General features: G+C 58.7%; 1 protein-coding gene across 1 annotated transcript in view; it reads right to left on the bottom strand.

The window, feature by feature from the left end:
- Positions 1 to 460: 460 nt before the first annotated feature.
- CMIP (c-Maf inducing protein) overlaps positions 461 to 16,034 on the bottom strand; it is a 227,869-nt gene continuing 212,295 nt past the window's right edge. The window contains exons 11-21 of the mRNA XM_028092692.2: positions 15,532 to 15,597; positions 14,287 to 14,313; positions 13,942 to 13,990; positions 11,369 to 11,476; positions 9,120 to 9,236; positions 7,383 to 7,523; positions 6,595 to 6,642; positions 5,342 to 5,488; positions 4,410 to 4,515; positions 2,804 to 2,874; positions 461 to 750 (exon numbers count right to left, since the gene is read on the bottom strand). Of these exons, the coding sequence (XP_027948493.1) occupies positions 697 to 750; positions 2,804 to 2,874; positions 4,410 to 4,515; positions 5,342 to 5,488; positions 6,595 to 6,642; positions 7,383 to 7,523; positions 9,120 to 9,236; positions 11,369 to 11,476; positions 13,942 to 13,990; positions 14,287 to 14,313; positions 15,532 to 15,597 (934 nt within the window). The 3' untranslated portion in view covers positions 461 to 696. The remainder of the gene's footprint in view (positions 751 to 2,803; positions 2,875 to 4,409; positions 4,516 to 5,341; positions 5,489 to 6,594; positions 6,643 to 7,382; positions 7,524 to 9,119; positions 9,237 to 11,368; positions 11,477 to 13,941; positions 13,991 to 14,286; positions 14,314 to 15,531; positions 15,598 to 16,034) is intronic.

The raw sequence follows: 16,034 nt of genomic DNA, 5'->3' as shown, positions 1-16,034 counted from the left end.
TTTGTACAGTACTACAGGCCAGGGGCGGGAGGGCGGGAGGGCGGGAGGGAGGGTCAAAGACTTCATAAATAAGAGGCAGGTCCCAGACCCGCAATTTGTCAACATTTCTTAAATAGGCGCATTATTTAAATCTTATGTACAACAAGAATCACTTTGCATAGCAATGGCGAGGACACAGGACGGTGCGATGACATGTCTGGGCTTTCTTGTCCCAATGGCGGGGGTGGGGGGGGTTGGGGGGCGAATTCTCGGTCGAGCCTCTTGAGGAAGAAAGCATCCTTCCTCGGCCCTTGAGGCCATCGGGGTCGTGTGACGGTGGCATCGGGGTTGACTTTTCCCACACAGCATTAAACACAAAGGCAAAGAAAATCCACAGAGGGTCCCCCCTCCCCAAGCCCCCCACCCCCACCCCACACCCTCCCCCGACCCGCTGATGCTCCTCTGGTTGCTACAAAGTCCATTTTAGATCAGGTCAAGGTTTCCAATTACGAAGCTAAAAGAATTAGGTGGGGCTGGGCGTGCTTACGGCCCCCCCCTCCCCACCCCCTCCCCCCTCCGCCCTCTGCCCCAGAAGGACTCCCCCATCTATCTCACAGCCCGGACGCTGGGGGTGGGACCCCAGGACCCGCGCTCTACGGCTATTAGTCAAGAGTTGTGTGTCGCAGCTGCAAACGCCTTCCTGCCGAGCCGGGAGGTTCACCAGGCTTCCGTGTAGCGGACGTCCACCTCCTTCAGATTGGGGAGCTTGGCCTGTGGGGCAGCAAGAAGGAGCCGGTCCCTTCCAGCACCCGGCCCCGCGGTGCCCGGCTCCCCGCCTCGGTGGCTGTGGGTCCCGCCTTGCCCTCTCCCAACTTGCCACCGGGGGCTCCCTGGAGCTCAGAGCTAGGTGACCTCGGGGAGAACACAGCACATGGGGTGTGCCCAGCCCTGGAGATCGCGGGTGACAGCTGCTGGGGACTCCACGCCCCCCTCCTCGGAGAGGATGTGCATCCCTGGCTCTGTAGGTGGGAAGCCCGGGGCGTGAGCCCCAGCTCTGCCACTTGCTGGTCACAGGACCCTGGGCAGAGCCTCCAGCCTCCGGGAGCCTCAGGAGATGTCTGCGGAGCGAATGGGGTCCAGTCCTCCGCTCCCAGGACGGTGCTAAGGACAGAGTACCTAACGCACAGCACGCAGCGTCTGACACCCGACGGTATGCTCTGCAGATGGGGACTATTCTCCCTTTTCCTATCGCTTACATCCCATCATTACCAGCCATCGGGCACGCGTATGAAGCAGGATCACGGGATCCCCGTAAGGGCAGGTACTGGGCGGGGGGGGGGGGGGCGTGGACAGTCTCCTGCCTCAGGACACCCGGTCAGATCCTCCCAGACAATTCCACCTGCTATTGCTCAGAGCCGCTTCCTGCTCTCCATCCCTGCTACCTAGACAAGTTCCTCCCTTCTTTTATAAACAGCTGGCTTTCTCTCCACAAGCCTTCCCTGCACAGAGAGGACTAACAGCTCTCCTCCCCATACTCCCTCCCTCCCTTCCCACTTGCCTGCGCACCCCGGCCAGGGCGACCTTCTACCGTGCATGTGTACACATGAGCGCACAGAGCTCCTTGGTGCTTCTCTGCTGGGGCCCGGCTCACGGCCCCCCGCTCCCCAGGCAGAGGTGACACACCGGAGGCCTGCGGTCACCCTGCAGCACTGTAAAAAACCCTTTAAGCCAGCCTCTCAAAATCAGGAGACTGCAACACAGGGACGTGGTCTCCAGGTTCTCCTGGACGGGGCAGTGATCTGGGGGGCCTTGCCCGCCTGCCTCTCGAATGCATGAAAGTGGCTCTTCTCACAGGTGGCTGACTATATACACCCTTTTGCTGCTTGGTTGCAGTGTCTGGATCTGGGTTCCTTTAAGTTTCAGGGGCAATCTTTGGCAGTGGGGTCCGTGCTGGTGAGAATTCCCTCCGAGGGGCTTCCAGCGTGTGAAGGTGCCAGTGGGCTGCTGGTACCGTCTGGCCACCTGGCCCAGCCCTTCCGGCGTCCTTGGCACTGGCTAACTGCAGCCCCGCTCACTCCTTCGGGGGCAGAGGGTACCAGGCCCAGGGAGACGGGGGCAGGAGGCTGCTGAAGGCCCAGCTTCCCCAACCCCCAAGACCTGTTTTACAAACAAAACGTGTCCTGCCTTTCCCCACTCAGATCCTTTTTCCTTTCCCCAATTTTATCTCGCCAACCTAGCCCAGGCTGCCAGTCCAGGCTCTTATCTGCGAGATTGTACCAGCCCCATAAATGTGCTTCCTGTTTCTACTCTTGCTGGCACTACCTCCGGCCCCCGCAAAAAAATCAGTTTTCCTGGTAACGGCCAGAATAAGCATTTACAAGCAAAACTCACTACATCGCTTAGAGCCTCTGAAAGCTTTCTACTGAATTTGGATGAAATCCGGAGCCCTTCGGTGACCTCTGAGGCCTTAATTCAGTCTGGCCCCGGTCTATTCGTACTCTCTAGTCGCATCTGCCACAAAGTCAGTTCATGCCAACCCTTTCTGCCTTGGGACCTTTGCACTTGCTTTTCCTCTCATCCTCTGCATCTGTGGCTTATCTCTCAGGTCTCAGCTTATGCAGCCTCTACTTCAAAAGGACCATCGCTACTTCCAATCCACCCATTCTCTGCTGGCTTCCTCTTTATCACTCCTTTCAACCTGCCATTATTCCATTTACTGCCTTTCCTGCTGGAGCATAAGCTCCATGAGGGCGAAGCACCAGTATCTAGATGCTGGTGGATGGATGGAAGGAAGGAAGGAGGGAGGGAGGGAGCAAGGAATTACCTTCAGATCTTCATAGGTGTCAGCCGAGAGCTTGGTGCTGTTCATGTTTAAGCTGCAGAGACTCTTCATGGCTGTACAAGGACAGACAGACCCAGTCATGGAGTCAGTGAGACCCCCACCAGGGTAGGGTAGCTGCAGGTATGGAGCAGTCAAGCTGGGGGACTGACTGTTAGGGCCGAGGGCCCTGATGAGGAGACAGGGTGGGAGAAGTGGAGTTTCAGGGGCACGGCCGGGGCCCACAAGTCAGAAAGTCTGTTTTAGGCATGCGCTGGTCTGGGCCTATGTCCTCTCCCTGCTCTCAGAGCCTCCCTCCACTGCCTGTACCCCAAATGTCCCCAGAGCTTGCCTGCCACACTGCAGATCAGCCCCAGGGGACCAGGCCCAGCCCGTCCTCCAGGGGAACTCTGCAAGCTCTCCTGGGAGGGCTGACCCAGGCCCCAACTTCTTGAAAGCAGGTCTCAAACTTTGGTTTGGTCAGGAGTCGCTCGTTAGCGATGTGATGCTCGGCTCCACTCCTAGGGGCGCGGAGCCAGCGACTGTGAGACTCTAACGACGGTGTCCAAGAAGCGCATGTGTATAGAAACGTCTCCAAATCTCATCTTCCCTGCCCTCCATTCCTCCCGTCTCCTGTCCCCACCCTGCCCAAGCCATCCGGAATTTGCCAATAACCTGGCAGGAGCCATGGCCACTGCCCAGCAAACCCCTCCCCGGCCACTTCCTACATACGGATCTTGTCCACCCAGATCCAGTCACCTCCCTGGGAAGCCTTCCTCAATTCCTCCCAGCCAAGGTATGGGGCCTCTGGTCTAAACCAGTGGGTCAGAAATGGGAAGTGCAAATTCTCAGGCTTAGCACCCAAGAGTTTAGTCCGGGAGATAAGGGTTGGGGTACAGGAATCAGCATTCCTGAGTTCCCTGAGTGTGAACGTGTGTGTGTGTATATATACTTAAAAGATTTATTTACTTTAGAGAGACAACGCATGTACGAGGAGGGGGAGGGGCAGAGGGAGAGAAGCTCAAGCAGACTCCTCGCCGAGTGTGGAGCCCGACGCGGGGATCGATCCCACGACCCATGAGATCATGATCTGAGCCTAAACCAAGAGCTGGATGCTCGACCGACTCAGCCACCCAGGCGCCCCTTCTATTAGGGCGACGCTTCTCAAACCTGAACAGCGTACAGGGATCACCTGGGCACCTTGTTAAAATGCAGTGTCTGAGTCAGCAGGTCTGGGGCAGGATCTGAGAATTTGCCCCTCCAACCCCAGGGGATGGCTGTCACTGGTTAGGGCAACAGCGTCCTACTTTCCTTGAACCTGCTTCCTCAGACAAGTATCTGGAGGGTATGGGTACTCATTTTCCCTTTCTTTTCTAGAATATAAGCTCCCCGAGGGCAGGGATATTTCCCCTCCTGTATTGTTCCTAGCACCTAGAATGGTGCCTGGTGCCCAGCAGGTGCTCAGTGAAGACGTGTTGAATGAATATAACCCAGCACACAGCACAGGGCAGGGCACAGTCCATGCTTAGCCGAGGTCTGCTGAATGCACGCACGCACGCACGCACGCACGCAGCGGGCCCTCCCCCACTCTGGCAGCCCCCTCGGGACTCACAGCTGAGGGCCAGCAGGCCGGCGTCGGTGACGGGCGTCTCGCACAGGTTCAGCACCTGGAGCATGGTGAGGTGTTCCGACAGGAGCCTCAGGCCGGCATCTCCAAACTGTGGAGCAGAGAACCTCTCAGCCCTGGGGCTCCACCAGCCTCCCCCAGGCACCCAGGGAAGTGACCTTAAAGCTGGGGTAGCAGTGGAGGAAGGCGATGGGGACAGAGCCACGGCCTTCCAAGCCCTAGGGGTCTGCTGCTCTCGCTTCTCTCCAGGACTCAGTGCTTCTTGTGACCTGGGTTCGCGTCCAGCTTCTGCTGGTGGGATGTGGGGACCACAGCAGCTTTCCCCGGGCAGGACAGTGGGACGGGGTGGGATGGGCCTGGAAGGCAGACGGCCAGGAACACCCTGGTTTCTCCCCTGAAAAACGAGGGTCCCGGTGGAGCCTAACCATCCCAGGGGTGGTGTGGGGACCACATGCACTGATCCACGGGAGGTGCTCAACAGTGCAAATGACCCTGAGCACGGGCAGCAAGCAGCCATGTGCTGTGGTTATTACAACAAAAAGACCCACGAGCTGCCCGTGTGCTCCCCAGGCAGATGTGTGAGACCAGCCCACATCTCAGCCCTGCCTCTCGGGGCTTCTAAGACTTTGCCCAGCACATCCCTGACCTGGGCCTCAGCAACTGCACCTGTGAAATGGGCCACTGGGCTTCATGAGATCCTAAACTTCCTCTGCCCTCGGGAGTGGGTGCTGAGTGGGGGGAGGGGGTATGGTAATCAGGAGACGGGGCCACGGGCTCTGGGCAGAAAGGCCAGCCACGGAGGAGGGTGCTAAAGCAGGAGCAGAGCAGGAGTGCACGGGGGCATGAAGGCGGGTGCAGGTGCAGGATGTGGGGAGTGGGTGGGAGCACGGAGCAGGGAGCAGGCAAGCAGTGTGCACCTGAGTGGACCACAGGTTGAGCTGCTTGAGAGAAGGCAGTTTGATGAGGTGCTCAGCGCAGGCACTGGTTACGTTGGTGAAGGCCAGACTGAGGTTCTCCAGGTTCCCGAAAGAGCCGGAGCTCAGCAAACGAGCCAAGTCGGCATCCTGCAAACAGACGGGCAGGTGGGGTGTCGGGGAAGGCCTCGGGCCGCGAGCAGCTCCTGAGACCCCGTCGCACGCCCCTCCCCACCGCCCCTCCCCTGCCCCGCAGAGAGCTACAGCTGGGGGCAGCTCAGCCCCAGGAGGTGGTGTGACGCTGTGGCTCGGGGGGAGGGGCTGGGCCGAGGGGGCTGTCGGGGAGGGGAAGGCTGCTTCCACGTCCCTGTGGGTGAGGGAGAAAGCCTCCAGTGCTGTGAGTCACGCCCTGAATCACCAACTGGGGTGTTCTGAGGCCACGTCCTTCCCACGGGTGCGTGTGCGTGCGCGCGTCCACGTGTGCCTGGCCAACTCACCCTCCCAGGCGGCAGCTTGTGCCATTTCCCATCTGTGAACACTGAGGTCCCCCCAACTCTAAGGCCTGTGTAGATCAATGCAGATGGGGTGAGCACTAGACTATGAGGCCACCGAGGGTAACATCCGTTCTCCCTTCCACCTTGGCGACTGAATCCTGGAGTTTCAGCAGTCACACAACTGCCCTGAATTAAGGCTAATCTCGCGGCCAGGTGCGGCCATGTGCTGAACCTGGACAATGGTGTACAGGGAGATGTGTCCACTAGAACTTTCAGGCAAGTCCTGAAAGGGAAAGGGCATGTTCTTTGCTCCTCCTCCTTCTGCTGGTTTGAATGCAGACATGATGGCTAGAGCTTGAGCAGTCTTTTCGGACCATGAGGTGGAAGTCTCATGCCAAGGACAGCGAGGCAGCAGGACAGAAGGAACTGAGATCCCTGAAGACTTGTTAATGGGGCTGGAAAAAGGCACCAACTTCATAGTGCTATTGTGGTGACAAAATGAACTCATAACCCAGTATCTGATACATATATGCTCCATGGATATTAGCTATTATTACTAACTGGTAACATATTAACATTAATATCAACAATAATCTTTATCATGTTTGGTTTCCTGCACCCTGGTTCCCTGCTGGAAAAGCTGGCCTGTCACATACTACGTTGTTCTTGTTTGCCTCCACGAGACACTGCTGTTCCCCAGTGGGGAGGCCTAAGCACCTTCCTTCCTCCACCCGGCCCCACGGAAGATTGAAACCAACTCACTGTGGACTTGGAGGGCAGTGTTAGCCTAGTGGGCCCGCCTTTCCTTTGCTGCAACAGAAACAGACTGATTACGACCCATTCTTTCCCCTGAGCCTCCATCCTGCACCCCCCCCATTAACATCACACACAGTGCCAGGTTCATTTCTGGGTGGTACAAGGCAACAACATGGTGGTCTTGTTCTCGGGGCAGACCCTAAGACAAGGTTGGGGTGGAGTTGGTTTATTAGAGAGGGGATCCCAAGAAACACCAGCGGGGGAAGGGAGACAGCGAAGCCCCTTCAGGAAGGGAGTGTTCTCGTACAGCTACCGCTGGGGGCCTCTGGGTCATGTCTCAGAGGTGTCCCACCTGCGTGGAGAGGGAGCAGGGGTATTTACACACCCTCCCCTATCAGCCACTGGGTGAGAGCTGCTCCAGGGGACCAGGGGCATGAGTCTGTTGCCACTCTGAAGTACAGCCCTGGTGCCCTTAAGGAAGGGCCTAAGACACATGGCTAATGTGGGGGGGGGGGGTGGTGACAGTAACTGGCATACATGACGCTGGGGATGGGGACGCATTCCTGGCACGGCCGAGGAGGAGCTTTGTGCCTGTGGGCCACTGACTTGCCCTCTCTGTGATCGTCTGGAAAGTGGCAGGTGGTAGTCCCGACTTAGCTCTGAGTCTGGAGGAGGACTCACTGGGACAGAGGCCCGTGCAGGTGCAGTGGTCCTGGGCTCTGCCCCCACCGCACCCCAGCTGTGCTCTCTGGCTGGCCCAGCTCTGGAGCCGCGGAGCCGGGCTGTGGACTCACCAGCTCCTTGAGCTCCCGCTGCCGGTCACACAGCTGCTCGTACATGCGCTTGCCCACGCCTGTGCTCTCCAGGGTTGAGATGATCTGCAGCTGGGTGTCGTTGTTGTCGATGATGTTGTATTCCAGCATCAGGCACAGGATCTGCCCAAGAGCAGGGGAGGCACCTTACAGCCAGCCCGAGACTCCGGGCAGGGCTGCTCCTTACAGGCACAGAGGGCCAAACCCCCTCAGCCTGGGCCAACAGCCCCGCGCACCAGGGGACAGGGGTCTATGGATAAGCTCGGCGTGCTCTATGCACCTCAAAATCTTATCCTGAAAACGAGCCACCGTGCTCTCCCCTCTCTGCCTTTCCGGCTGTGTGATATTGGGCAAATCACCATCTGCAGCTTCCCATCCATACAATGGGAACATTCATGCCCACTCAGCTGAGCACAGAGCAGGCCCTTGGCAAATGCATGGAGAAAGGATGCATGCTAGGACCTGAAGGGCTGGGAGAGAGCCCACAAGACTGGATACTTCTTTCCATCCCTAGATTTCCCCCCTTGCCTGGCCCACGGCTGGTGCTCAAGACATGCTCACTGAGTTAAACTGGAGCCCTGGGGACCACCTGCCACATCCTGCCTCCTGGACCTTCGGGCAGCTGCGGGTGTCACTCTTCCCAGCCCTCCTGCCTGGGAGCCCGGGCTTCATGCGAAGGCAGCCCTGCCTCGATTCCCTTCCTGATGACTCCTCCCCTCCCAAGGACAGCCCACCTGGCCCAGGCCCTCATAGCATGGCTAACCTGCCTCTCGGCTCCACCCCCACCCCCCAGTCCCTGCAAGTCCCCTGCACAAGCATCAGGACCCAACCTCCAAGATCCTTACCAGGGCCTGCGGGCGCCTCGCAGGCTTTCCAGGCGCACCCACCCGAGTCCCCAATCTCTTGCCCCTCGACCCAGCCATGCTGGCCTCCTCCCTGTTCTCACGCCACGCCTCCTGCCACAGGGCCTGGCCTGGACGCTCTGCTCCTGCCTTGTTGTGAACTCCTCGCCCCCAGATCTCACTGCAACGCTCACTGGCAGGGAAGACGCTCTGGGGCTCACATTCTCGGGACGCTCTTCCCACTAAGAGGTGTTCGCAGCCCCAGCCCTAGACGAGGGGCTGGCACTTCTCCCAGCAGAATGTGACACAGTGACATTAGGGGGACGACTGGGGAGGCGCGTGAGGAAGAGCAAGACGGCTTCTGCCTGTCTGCCTTTGGACAGCGGCTCTGGGAGCCTCAGGCTTCTGCGGACTTTGGGAGGAGGCAGACAGGAACTGGGCCAGCCGTGTGCTCCCCGGTGAGTGGGAAGACTGTGGCCCAGACTGCTGCGTGGAGAGAGGCCCAGGGTCCCAGATGCTCTGGCCTCCCCACGAGACGCCGAGCGAGAACCCTGTCAGTTGGGCCCAGTCACCCCAAGATCCGTGAGCCAAATAAGTATCACTATTTTAAGCCCCCGTTGGGGTGCTCTGTTACACAGCAATAGACAAATGGAAGAGAAATCTCCCCTGATCCCTCAGGTCAACACAGATGACAAGTGAAATAGGTAACTTGCAGTGGCAGGCTCACGCGAGGCTCAGGGCAGGCCGGGGCCACACCTCAGCGGCAGCTGTGCTCCAGCTGCGCTCACAGCTCTGGGCTCCTGCAAGGCACTCAGCCAACAAGGACGAAGGCCCAGACAGACAGTGGCCTGGCCAGGGACGCGGACCGGCTCCTTACCTCCACCATGGTCTGGTTCCCCCTCAGCGCCAGGAGCATGCAGGGGCCCAGCTTGTTTTCCGCCAGGGAGAGCAGGAATTTTTTGGTCTTGTAACAGGAGCCCATGAGGATGTGCACCTGCAAGGGGAGACGGCCCGTGTGAAGAGCAGGGGCCACCGTGGGGCTGGGGCCCCAGATGCTTGCTTCTGGGGTACCAGAAGGATTCCAAAACCAGAAGGCCTGCCCCACCTCCTGCCTGGACGCTTGATCTGAAATGATCATCAGACCCCTCCCTACAGGGGGATTCAGAAGACCCCCCTCCCTGACACACGCTCCAATGTGGATGAACCTCAAAGACATGGTGCTAAGTAAGCCAATCACAAAGGACAAATCCTGTAGGATTCCACACATGTGAGGGACCTGGAGCGTCAGACTTGGAGGCAGGAAGTCGAATGGGGGTTGCCAGGGTGGGGGTTGGGCATTAGTGTTTAGGGGGTACAGTGCCACCATATGCAGGACAGAGAACAGCAGGGAGCTCCGCCTCCCCCTTCCCAAACTCTCTGGGAGCTCTAAGAGGTGTTGAGTGATCACCTGCCCCAGAAATCCAGGAATTGGCAAAATCTGCCCCACCTGGGTTACAAGCAGGGCCACCGTTGAGAAAACTGTGTTTCTTCCTGCCGTATCTGGAGGCGCACCCAAGGGCAGGGGACCCCAACCAACAGGGCTGGGGCCCAAGCACTTCGTGCGCTTTCCCCACAGACTTCATAGGATAGCAAACGCCTTTCTATGGCTGGAAACGGCAGCCTGATCATGGGGACCTCTCCCGCGCCCTGCATCTCCATGGAAACGAGGCGCTGCCATCCCAGGGGCTGCCTGCTTCCTTTTCCATGTATATTTTTTCCGCTCCATCATTAACAACTCTGGCACATGGACACAATCTCTCAGGCTGGGAAGCTGCCAGCTGCCCGACTTCTCTCGCACACTGAGTCCCCACATCGAGGGGTGGGGGACCACTGGCTGTTGCCATGGTGAAGCTGTGACATCAGGGGAGCCCTGCTGAGAGGTGAGGGGGCGCAGGCAGGCAGAGGCCAGCACCTCCAGGATGCACAGGGCACTGGAGAGGGGCTCATCAGGCAGCGGGTGAGGAGTGGAGGGCCAGTGCGCAAGGAAGACGCTCTAAAAATAAGTCCCTTTCAAGAAAGACTCCAGAGGCAGCGCCGGATCTGGCGTCACTGCGAGAGCTTCGTGAGCTGCAGGCCCCGCTGAACGGGTGGCCCAGCAGAGAGACGAGACCAACTGCAGGTGGTTGTGCGCTAGGCCCTGGCTGGGCGCCCCACGTCCACTGTCACGTGCAAAGGCATGGTGAGCCCGAGAAGCCGGCCCTCCGCTCCTGGCTTACAGATGAGGCGGCGAAGCCCAGGGCGCCACGCCAGTGTGTATCAGAGCCGCCATCTGAGTCGTGTTTTCTTGGGGTTGGGAACACGCAGAGTCCCAGGGCCCAGTTGGCCGCGTCAGCAAGCAGGACAGCCGAGGTTCCCGGCCACCGGGAGGGGAGCGTGTGCCCCCTTCAGGAGACGTGCATGCTGCTACTGGCAGAAGGGGTTGGCTCTGGACAGTGTGGGCTTGGGTCACGGGAGGGATGTGGAGGCCGAAGGCCTGTGTGAGCTCGGGCAGGCCACCACACCTCCCTAGGCTGCTTCGACACCGGCATGCTTAAGGCGGAAGGCGGAAGATGAAGAAACAGCGCACGTGAGGTGCCCGGCACAAAGAAAGCACTGGAAGTCACTGGGGGTGCCGTTACTGGTTTGGTGACCTCGTATCTCTCATCTCCAGGGTGAGACGATCATCCTGACCTTGGCTTTTCAGGCAAAGGTCAGGCGAGCCGGTGGGTCTGCAGTGCCTTCTGGAACCCCTGTGCACACCAAGCCCTCCGTGGCCAGACCTGAACGCTGCAGCTACAATTAGCAGTGCGCGCTTGGGCGGGGGGCGCCTCGGGCTTCAGCCGCCTCGTCTGCGAGGTGTCACTGCCGCACGGAGCTGAGTGGGGCTGTGCGCGAGCAGGAGTTTCGAGGCCCTGGCTGGGTGCCCGCTCAGGTGAGAGATGGAAGGCAACACGTGTGGTCGTCCCCTTCATCACCCTCCTCAGCCTCGATGCAGTCTGGGGGTTCCCAGGCTGGCTGCCCCTGCCGGATCGGGGCAGCTCTGGCCTCGTCCGATGGGCAAGCCTGGGGCCCGCCCGCCGCGCCCAGGGAGGGGCCCGCCCCACATACCATGCTGGCAAACAGCTCGCCGTCGTCGTCACAGGCCACCCCTCCGGGGCTGTAGAGCTGGAACCAGCCGTCTTTGCCCGCCCGCACGCTCAGCAGGCACGAGTGCACCTGCGCAGGAGAGGGGCACGGTGGTCAGTCCCCGGGGGCCCCAGGGAGCCCGGCAGATGGTAAAGGCTCGGACAAGTCCCGCAGTTAGGAGGCTTGTTTCACTTCTAGTCCAGCGACTCCCACCTCCTACTAAATACCATGGAAGGCCTTTTGGGGAAGTGTGGCTTCCATAAACTGGGAACTCCAGCCATTCACCTTCAGCTCCAAAGGACGAAGGGCCAGGCCCGGCTTGGTTAGTTGCCCTGAACAAAAGCAAGTTCTCTCCCCCAAACCATGGGGGAGAGAGGCTCCGAGCAACTGTTCAGACTCAGTCCCCTTTTCTCTTATGCCTCTCGGGGGGGGGGGTAAGGGGGGAGCGCTTTTCTCTCCCTTCTCTCTCTGCCCTCAGCTCCCTCTGAACGTCCTGCTCACTCTCAGGGCACCCGCCCCCTCCACTCCTGGGGGTCTGCACCTCCTGCTGGGTCCTTGCCTCTCCCTGGAAGGCTCTCTGTCCAGGGTGGGACAGTTGTGTGCACAAGCGCAGCTCTTGAGGTCTCAGCCACCCTCCCAGAGCTGCGCGTGTGAGTGTGTGGTGGGCATGTGTGTGTGTGCGTGCGCGGAAGGAACTCCACACACACCTCGGCCCCTCCTGTAACTGGAGAGAGAGAGAGAGAGAGAGAAGCAGAGGCCTTTGTTTCTTCCCCTCCTCCCTGTCCTCAGAAGAGAGCTGAGAGATGTCCCGATCATTTCCTTCAGGAGTGAAGGACAATTTGCTGCCAAAAGCCACTTACTCACAGATATTCAATCGGTCACAACCCACACACGAGTAAACAGAAAACAGAGGCAGTGGGGCTTTGATTTTTCCCTCGGAGTTGGAAGAATATCAAATGTTAATTTGTCTACTTCAAAGAAATATGGAATCAAGAGTATGAAACTCTACTCAGCAAATACATCAAACGATTTATAACTCTGGTTTCTTCAGGAGGAAGGTGGGAGGGGGAAGGAGGAAGCGAAACAGAATCAAAGGGAGAGGCGCACGGGAGCCCGGAGCAAGGCCTGGTGAGGGGCCCGCTGGGGGCAGGGCCTCCCCCGCAGGGTGGGCCCCTCGCTCACCAGTCCCCCCGGGGCCTTGCGGATGGTACCGGGCTTGGAAAGCTCCCTGCCGGCACTTGGCTCTGCCTCTCCACTCTGGGAAAAAGCCGGGACCCCTTTTAGTCTTCAGCTTCAAAGTCTGTGCTGGAACGAAAGGCTCACTTTCCAGGGGAATTCTGAGAATCTGTCTTCACACGCGGTGAAGGAAGGCTTAGACCGGTACCGGTATCCGACCACTTAAGAGCTCCCTATCTGTCAGTTTGCTTGTTCTCACTGCACCTGGGGACAACTTTGGGAATCAGGGTTTAGAATCAAGGTGTTTTAGAACTTGATCCTTCTAGAACGGTTTTACAGTGGGGCCTGAAGAAAGAATATTCTGGTTCCATCAAGAAGAAGAAATCATTTCCTCCTCTGCCCATCCTTAACCTCCCGCTGCACTGGGGGTACATGTGTCCTGGTCTGTCTCCACCTGGAAGCCAGATCCCCTCACATCCCAGGGTCCTCGCCCAGAGAGAAGGGGGCTGCGAGCTCCATGGGGCAAGGCCAGCTTCCTGCTCATTTCTGCAGCCCCGTCTGGCCCAGTGTGTCCGCTGCAGAGCTGGGCACTGAAAAGACTCTGGAGCCACACTCCCTGGGTTTGGGTCCTGCTTTGGCCAGGTACCAGCTGTGTGACCGTGGGGATGTCCCTCAACTTCAGGTTTCTCAACTCTAAGAGGGAGGTACTTCCGACGTAAACGGGGTTGATGACAGAATCTACTCGTGCTTGTGATGGGGGTTCAAGGAGAAAACACACGTGCCTGATACAGGGTGAGGCCCGAGGCAAGGCTGGCTGTCGCTACACTGATACAGTGGATGGAGGAACCCAGGCCACAGTCCTTGCTCACACAGCCTCTGGCGGGGCTGGGGGAAGCTGAGCTCTCCCTGAAGCCCAGATACTGGAGGGACAGAGTGGCCCCTCAGGGAGGCCCACAGCCATCATGCTCGGGAAATGAAAGCCAGCTCAGATCCCAGCTCAGATGTCTTCCCTGGTTTGCTAATTCTCAGAACGGCAGCCTAATGAGGACCCACTGCTGTCCTGGAGTTGGCTGGGAACCCCTGTGGCAGGCTGCACCTAAAGCAAGACCTGTGCTCCAAGAAGAAACCGCCAGCTGCTGGGAAACCACCTCTGGCGAGCCTGAGTGTATAGGAAAGGACTGACATCACGGGCCGGGCACCCCCCATCACAGGCAGGTGGCTGTGTTTATGCACAAGGCAAGGAGCCTTTGTAAACTGTTCTGAATGCCCGTGGGAGACAAGGAGGCCCTGGCAGAAGGCTACAGAAGGCTCAGAGAGGCCCACAGGCGTCCTGCCGTAGCCCTGACAGGGTGCCTTCGAGGGAGTGAGGGAGGCCTCACCTCTTGTCGTGGGTCTTCAGCGAACCTCTGAATCACGTACTTCAGTTCCCTGAAAGAGACGGGGTGGTGGCAGAGTCATTCCCCGGGTCCCGGTTCGCGTGCACCACGATGGGGGCTAAGGAGAGGGCCGGGGCGCGGGGAGCCGAACAGAGCTGGCCGGGGTTGGGAAACACCCGGACAGACCTGGACATGTGGTGCAGAACTTCCAAGAGGAGCCATGGCTGCCTCCCAGAGTGCATGGGACCGAGAAGGGGCTGGAAGGAGGGCTGGCCGAGGGGGGACGGCCTCGGGAGAGAGGACATTTGCACTGGAAGGAGGTAACGAGGGCGTTGCCCCAATACTCACTTGGTGAACTTCTCATGTGCGAGAGCTCTGTAACAAAAACAGAGGGAAAACTGCAGTTAGCGGGGTGCTTTTGAAACCCACAATGATCCACAGATCTTCCTCTGGGGACGGTGAGGCTTTGTCTGATCCGAAGAATGAGGAGGAAGTTGAGAATGAAACACGGACATTTTGTCCCTCCTTGAAACTGCACAACAAAGGCCTCCTTTGATGAGGCCAAGACTGTAGGAACGGGACTAGACGGAGCCCCCCGGGCCCCCGGGGCCCGCACCTGCGGACAGCGGCGGCGCTGAGCGGACGGCCCGTGACCCAGGTGTGCTCGGTAATTGTTCCACCGAGAAGGTGCGGCCGCGCTAATTATGCTGTACGTCAGGGGAGCGTTCGGGGACCATTCTCCAAGTGAATTGCATCATGGGCCCACTGTCACGTGTGTCTCTGGGGCCGTGGGGACAGCAAATGCAGCCAATGACGCCATTGCTCTTTGGAGACAGCCATGGCTCTCAGGAGTCAGATTTCTCCGGTCTTGAGTCCTGGGGGCCCCAGGGACCGGCCAGGCCAGCAAATGGGGCAATTACCGGGTGTAATGTCCCCTTTGGAGAGCCGCATTTCATAAACACAGGCTCGTTAATCGGCTCCTGAGAGAGCCCCGAGCTGCCTCCTGAGGCCTGGCTTCTCCACATCTGTCAAAACAGAGACCTGGAGGCATTTTAGGGCCTGGTTATTCAGACAAAGCCTTCTCTCCTCAGGCCATTATCCACCAGTTTTCTCCCCATTTTCCTCGGATAAATTCAATATTGAGATAAGGGCTGGCAAGGGAGACGAAGGGCCCATTTCTGGCCCAACTCGCCGTGGAACACAAGGTAATAATCGTAATGGGCGCAATAAGAGCATGTTCAGCATATCGCCGTAAGGCCCAGAAAGCAATTCCACGTGCATTATCCTGTGATTTTTGCTGTGGCCTTTGGAGAGCGCACAGGCAGGTAGTCCTGGTCCCATCTGAGGCATAATCAAAATCGCTAACTTCACTGCATGAAGGCACGGTGGGGAGGGCTTTGTCTGCCTTCTCAGCTCAGTGAATCCTTGTAATGTTGCCATGAGGTAACCTCCCCATTTTTCGGGGTGGGGGGTGGTGGTGCCTCCCCAGGGGTCCCACAGCCGAAGACCAACCTCTCCCTCTCCCACCACTGTCCCTGGTGTTCCTGGGGTGACCTGTGGACAACTGAGGTCAGAGACCGGTGTGGGACTTACTCTTTGGGGAATGGAATGGGTTGAAGCAAGCTGGCCAGGGACGGTCTCCAGTCATCGTAGTCGGACCTGGAGAGAGAGGGGGCGACAGTCAGGTTCCGACTGGACAAGGAGAGGCTCACCGTGTGCTGTCACAGATGGCCCACGAAGGGGTGAGGGTCTGGCAGAGACTCCCGTGGGCTTTGTCCCGCTTTCAGGGAGCTGGGGAGACAAGCAGCTGGTGTCTACGGGCCTGACAGACAGAACCTGTCCCGAGACTTCCTTATGGCAACCAAAGGGGCCAGCCCTCCGGCTCTACCCCTCCCCTTTCATCCCACCTCACCTCTGCACCGCGGTTACCAGATCGTTCCTTCCGACTTTTGAATTATCGGGCTGAGATCCTCACCCCAGTACCTTAGACTGTGTCTGTATTTGAAGACACAGATGTGATGAAGGCAAAAATGGGGCCACTAGCCCAGTGTGACTAGCGTCCTAATGTGGCGAGGAGACCAGGACACACACACACA

This window comes from Eumetopias jubatus, unplaced genomic scaffold (assembly GCF_037043125.1).
Source record: "Eumetopias jubatus isolate StellerSeaLion01/CBP00866 unplaced genomic scaffold, mEumJub1_p1.0 scaffold_10, whole genome shotgun sequence".
NCBI classification, from domain to species: Eukaryota; Metazoa; Chordata; class Mammalia; order Carnivora; family Otariidae; genus Eumetopias; species Eumetopias jubatus.
This window is presented reverse-complemented; position numbering and strand designations above follow the sequence as displayed.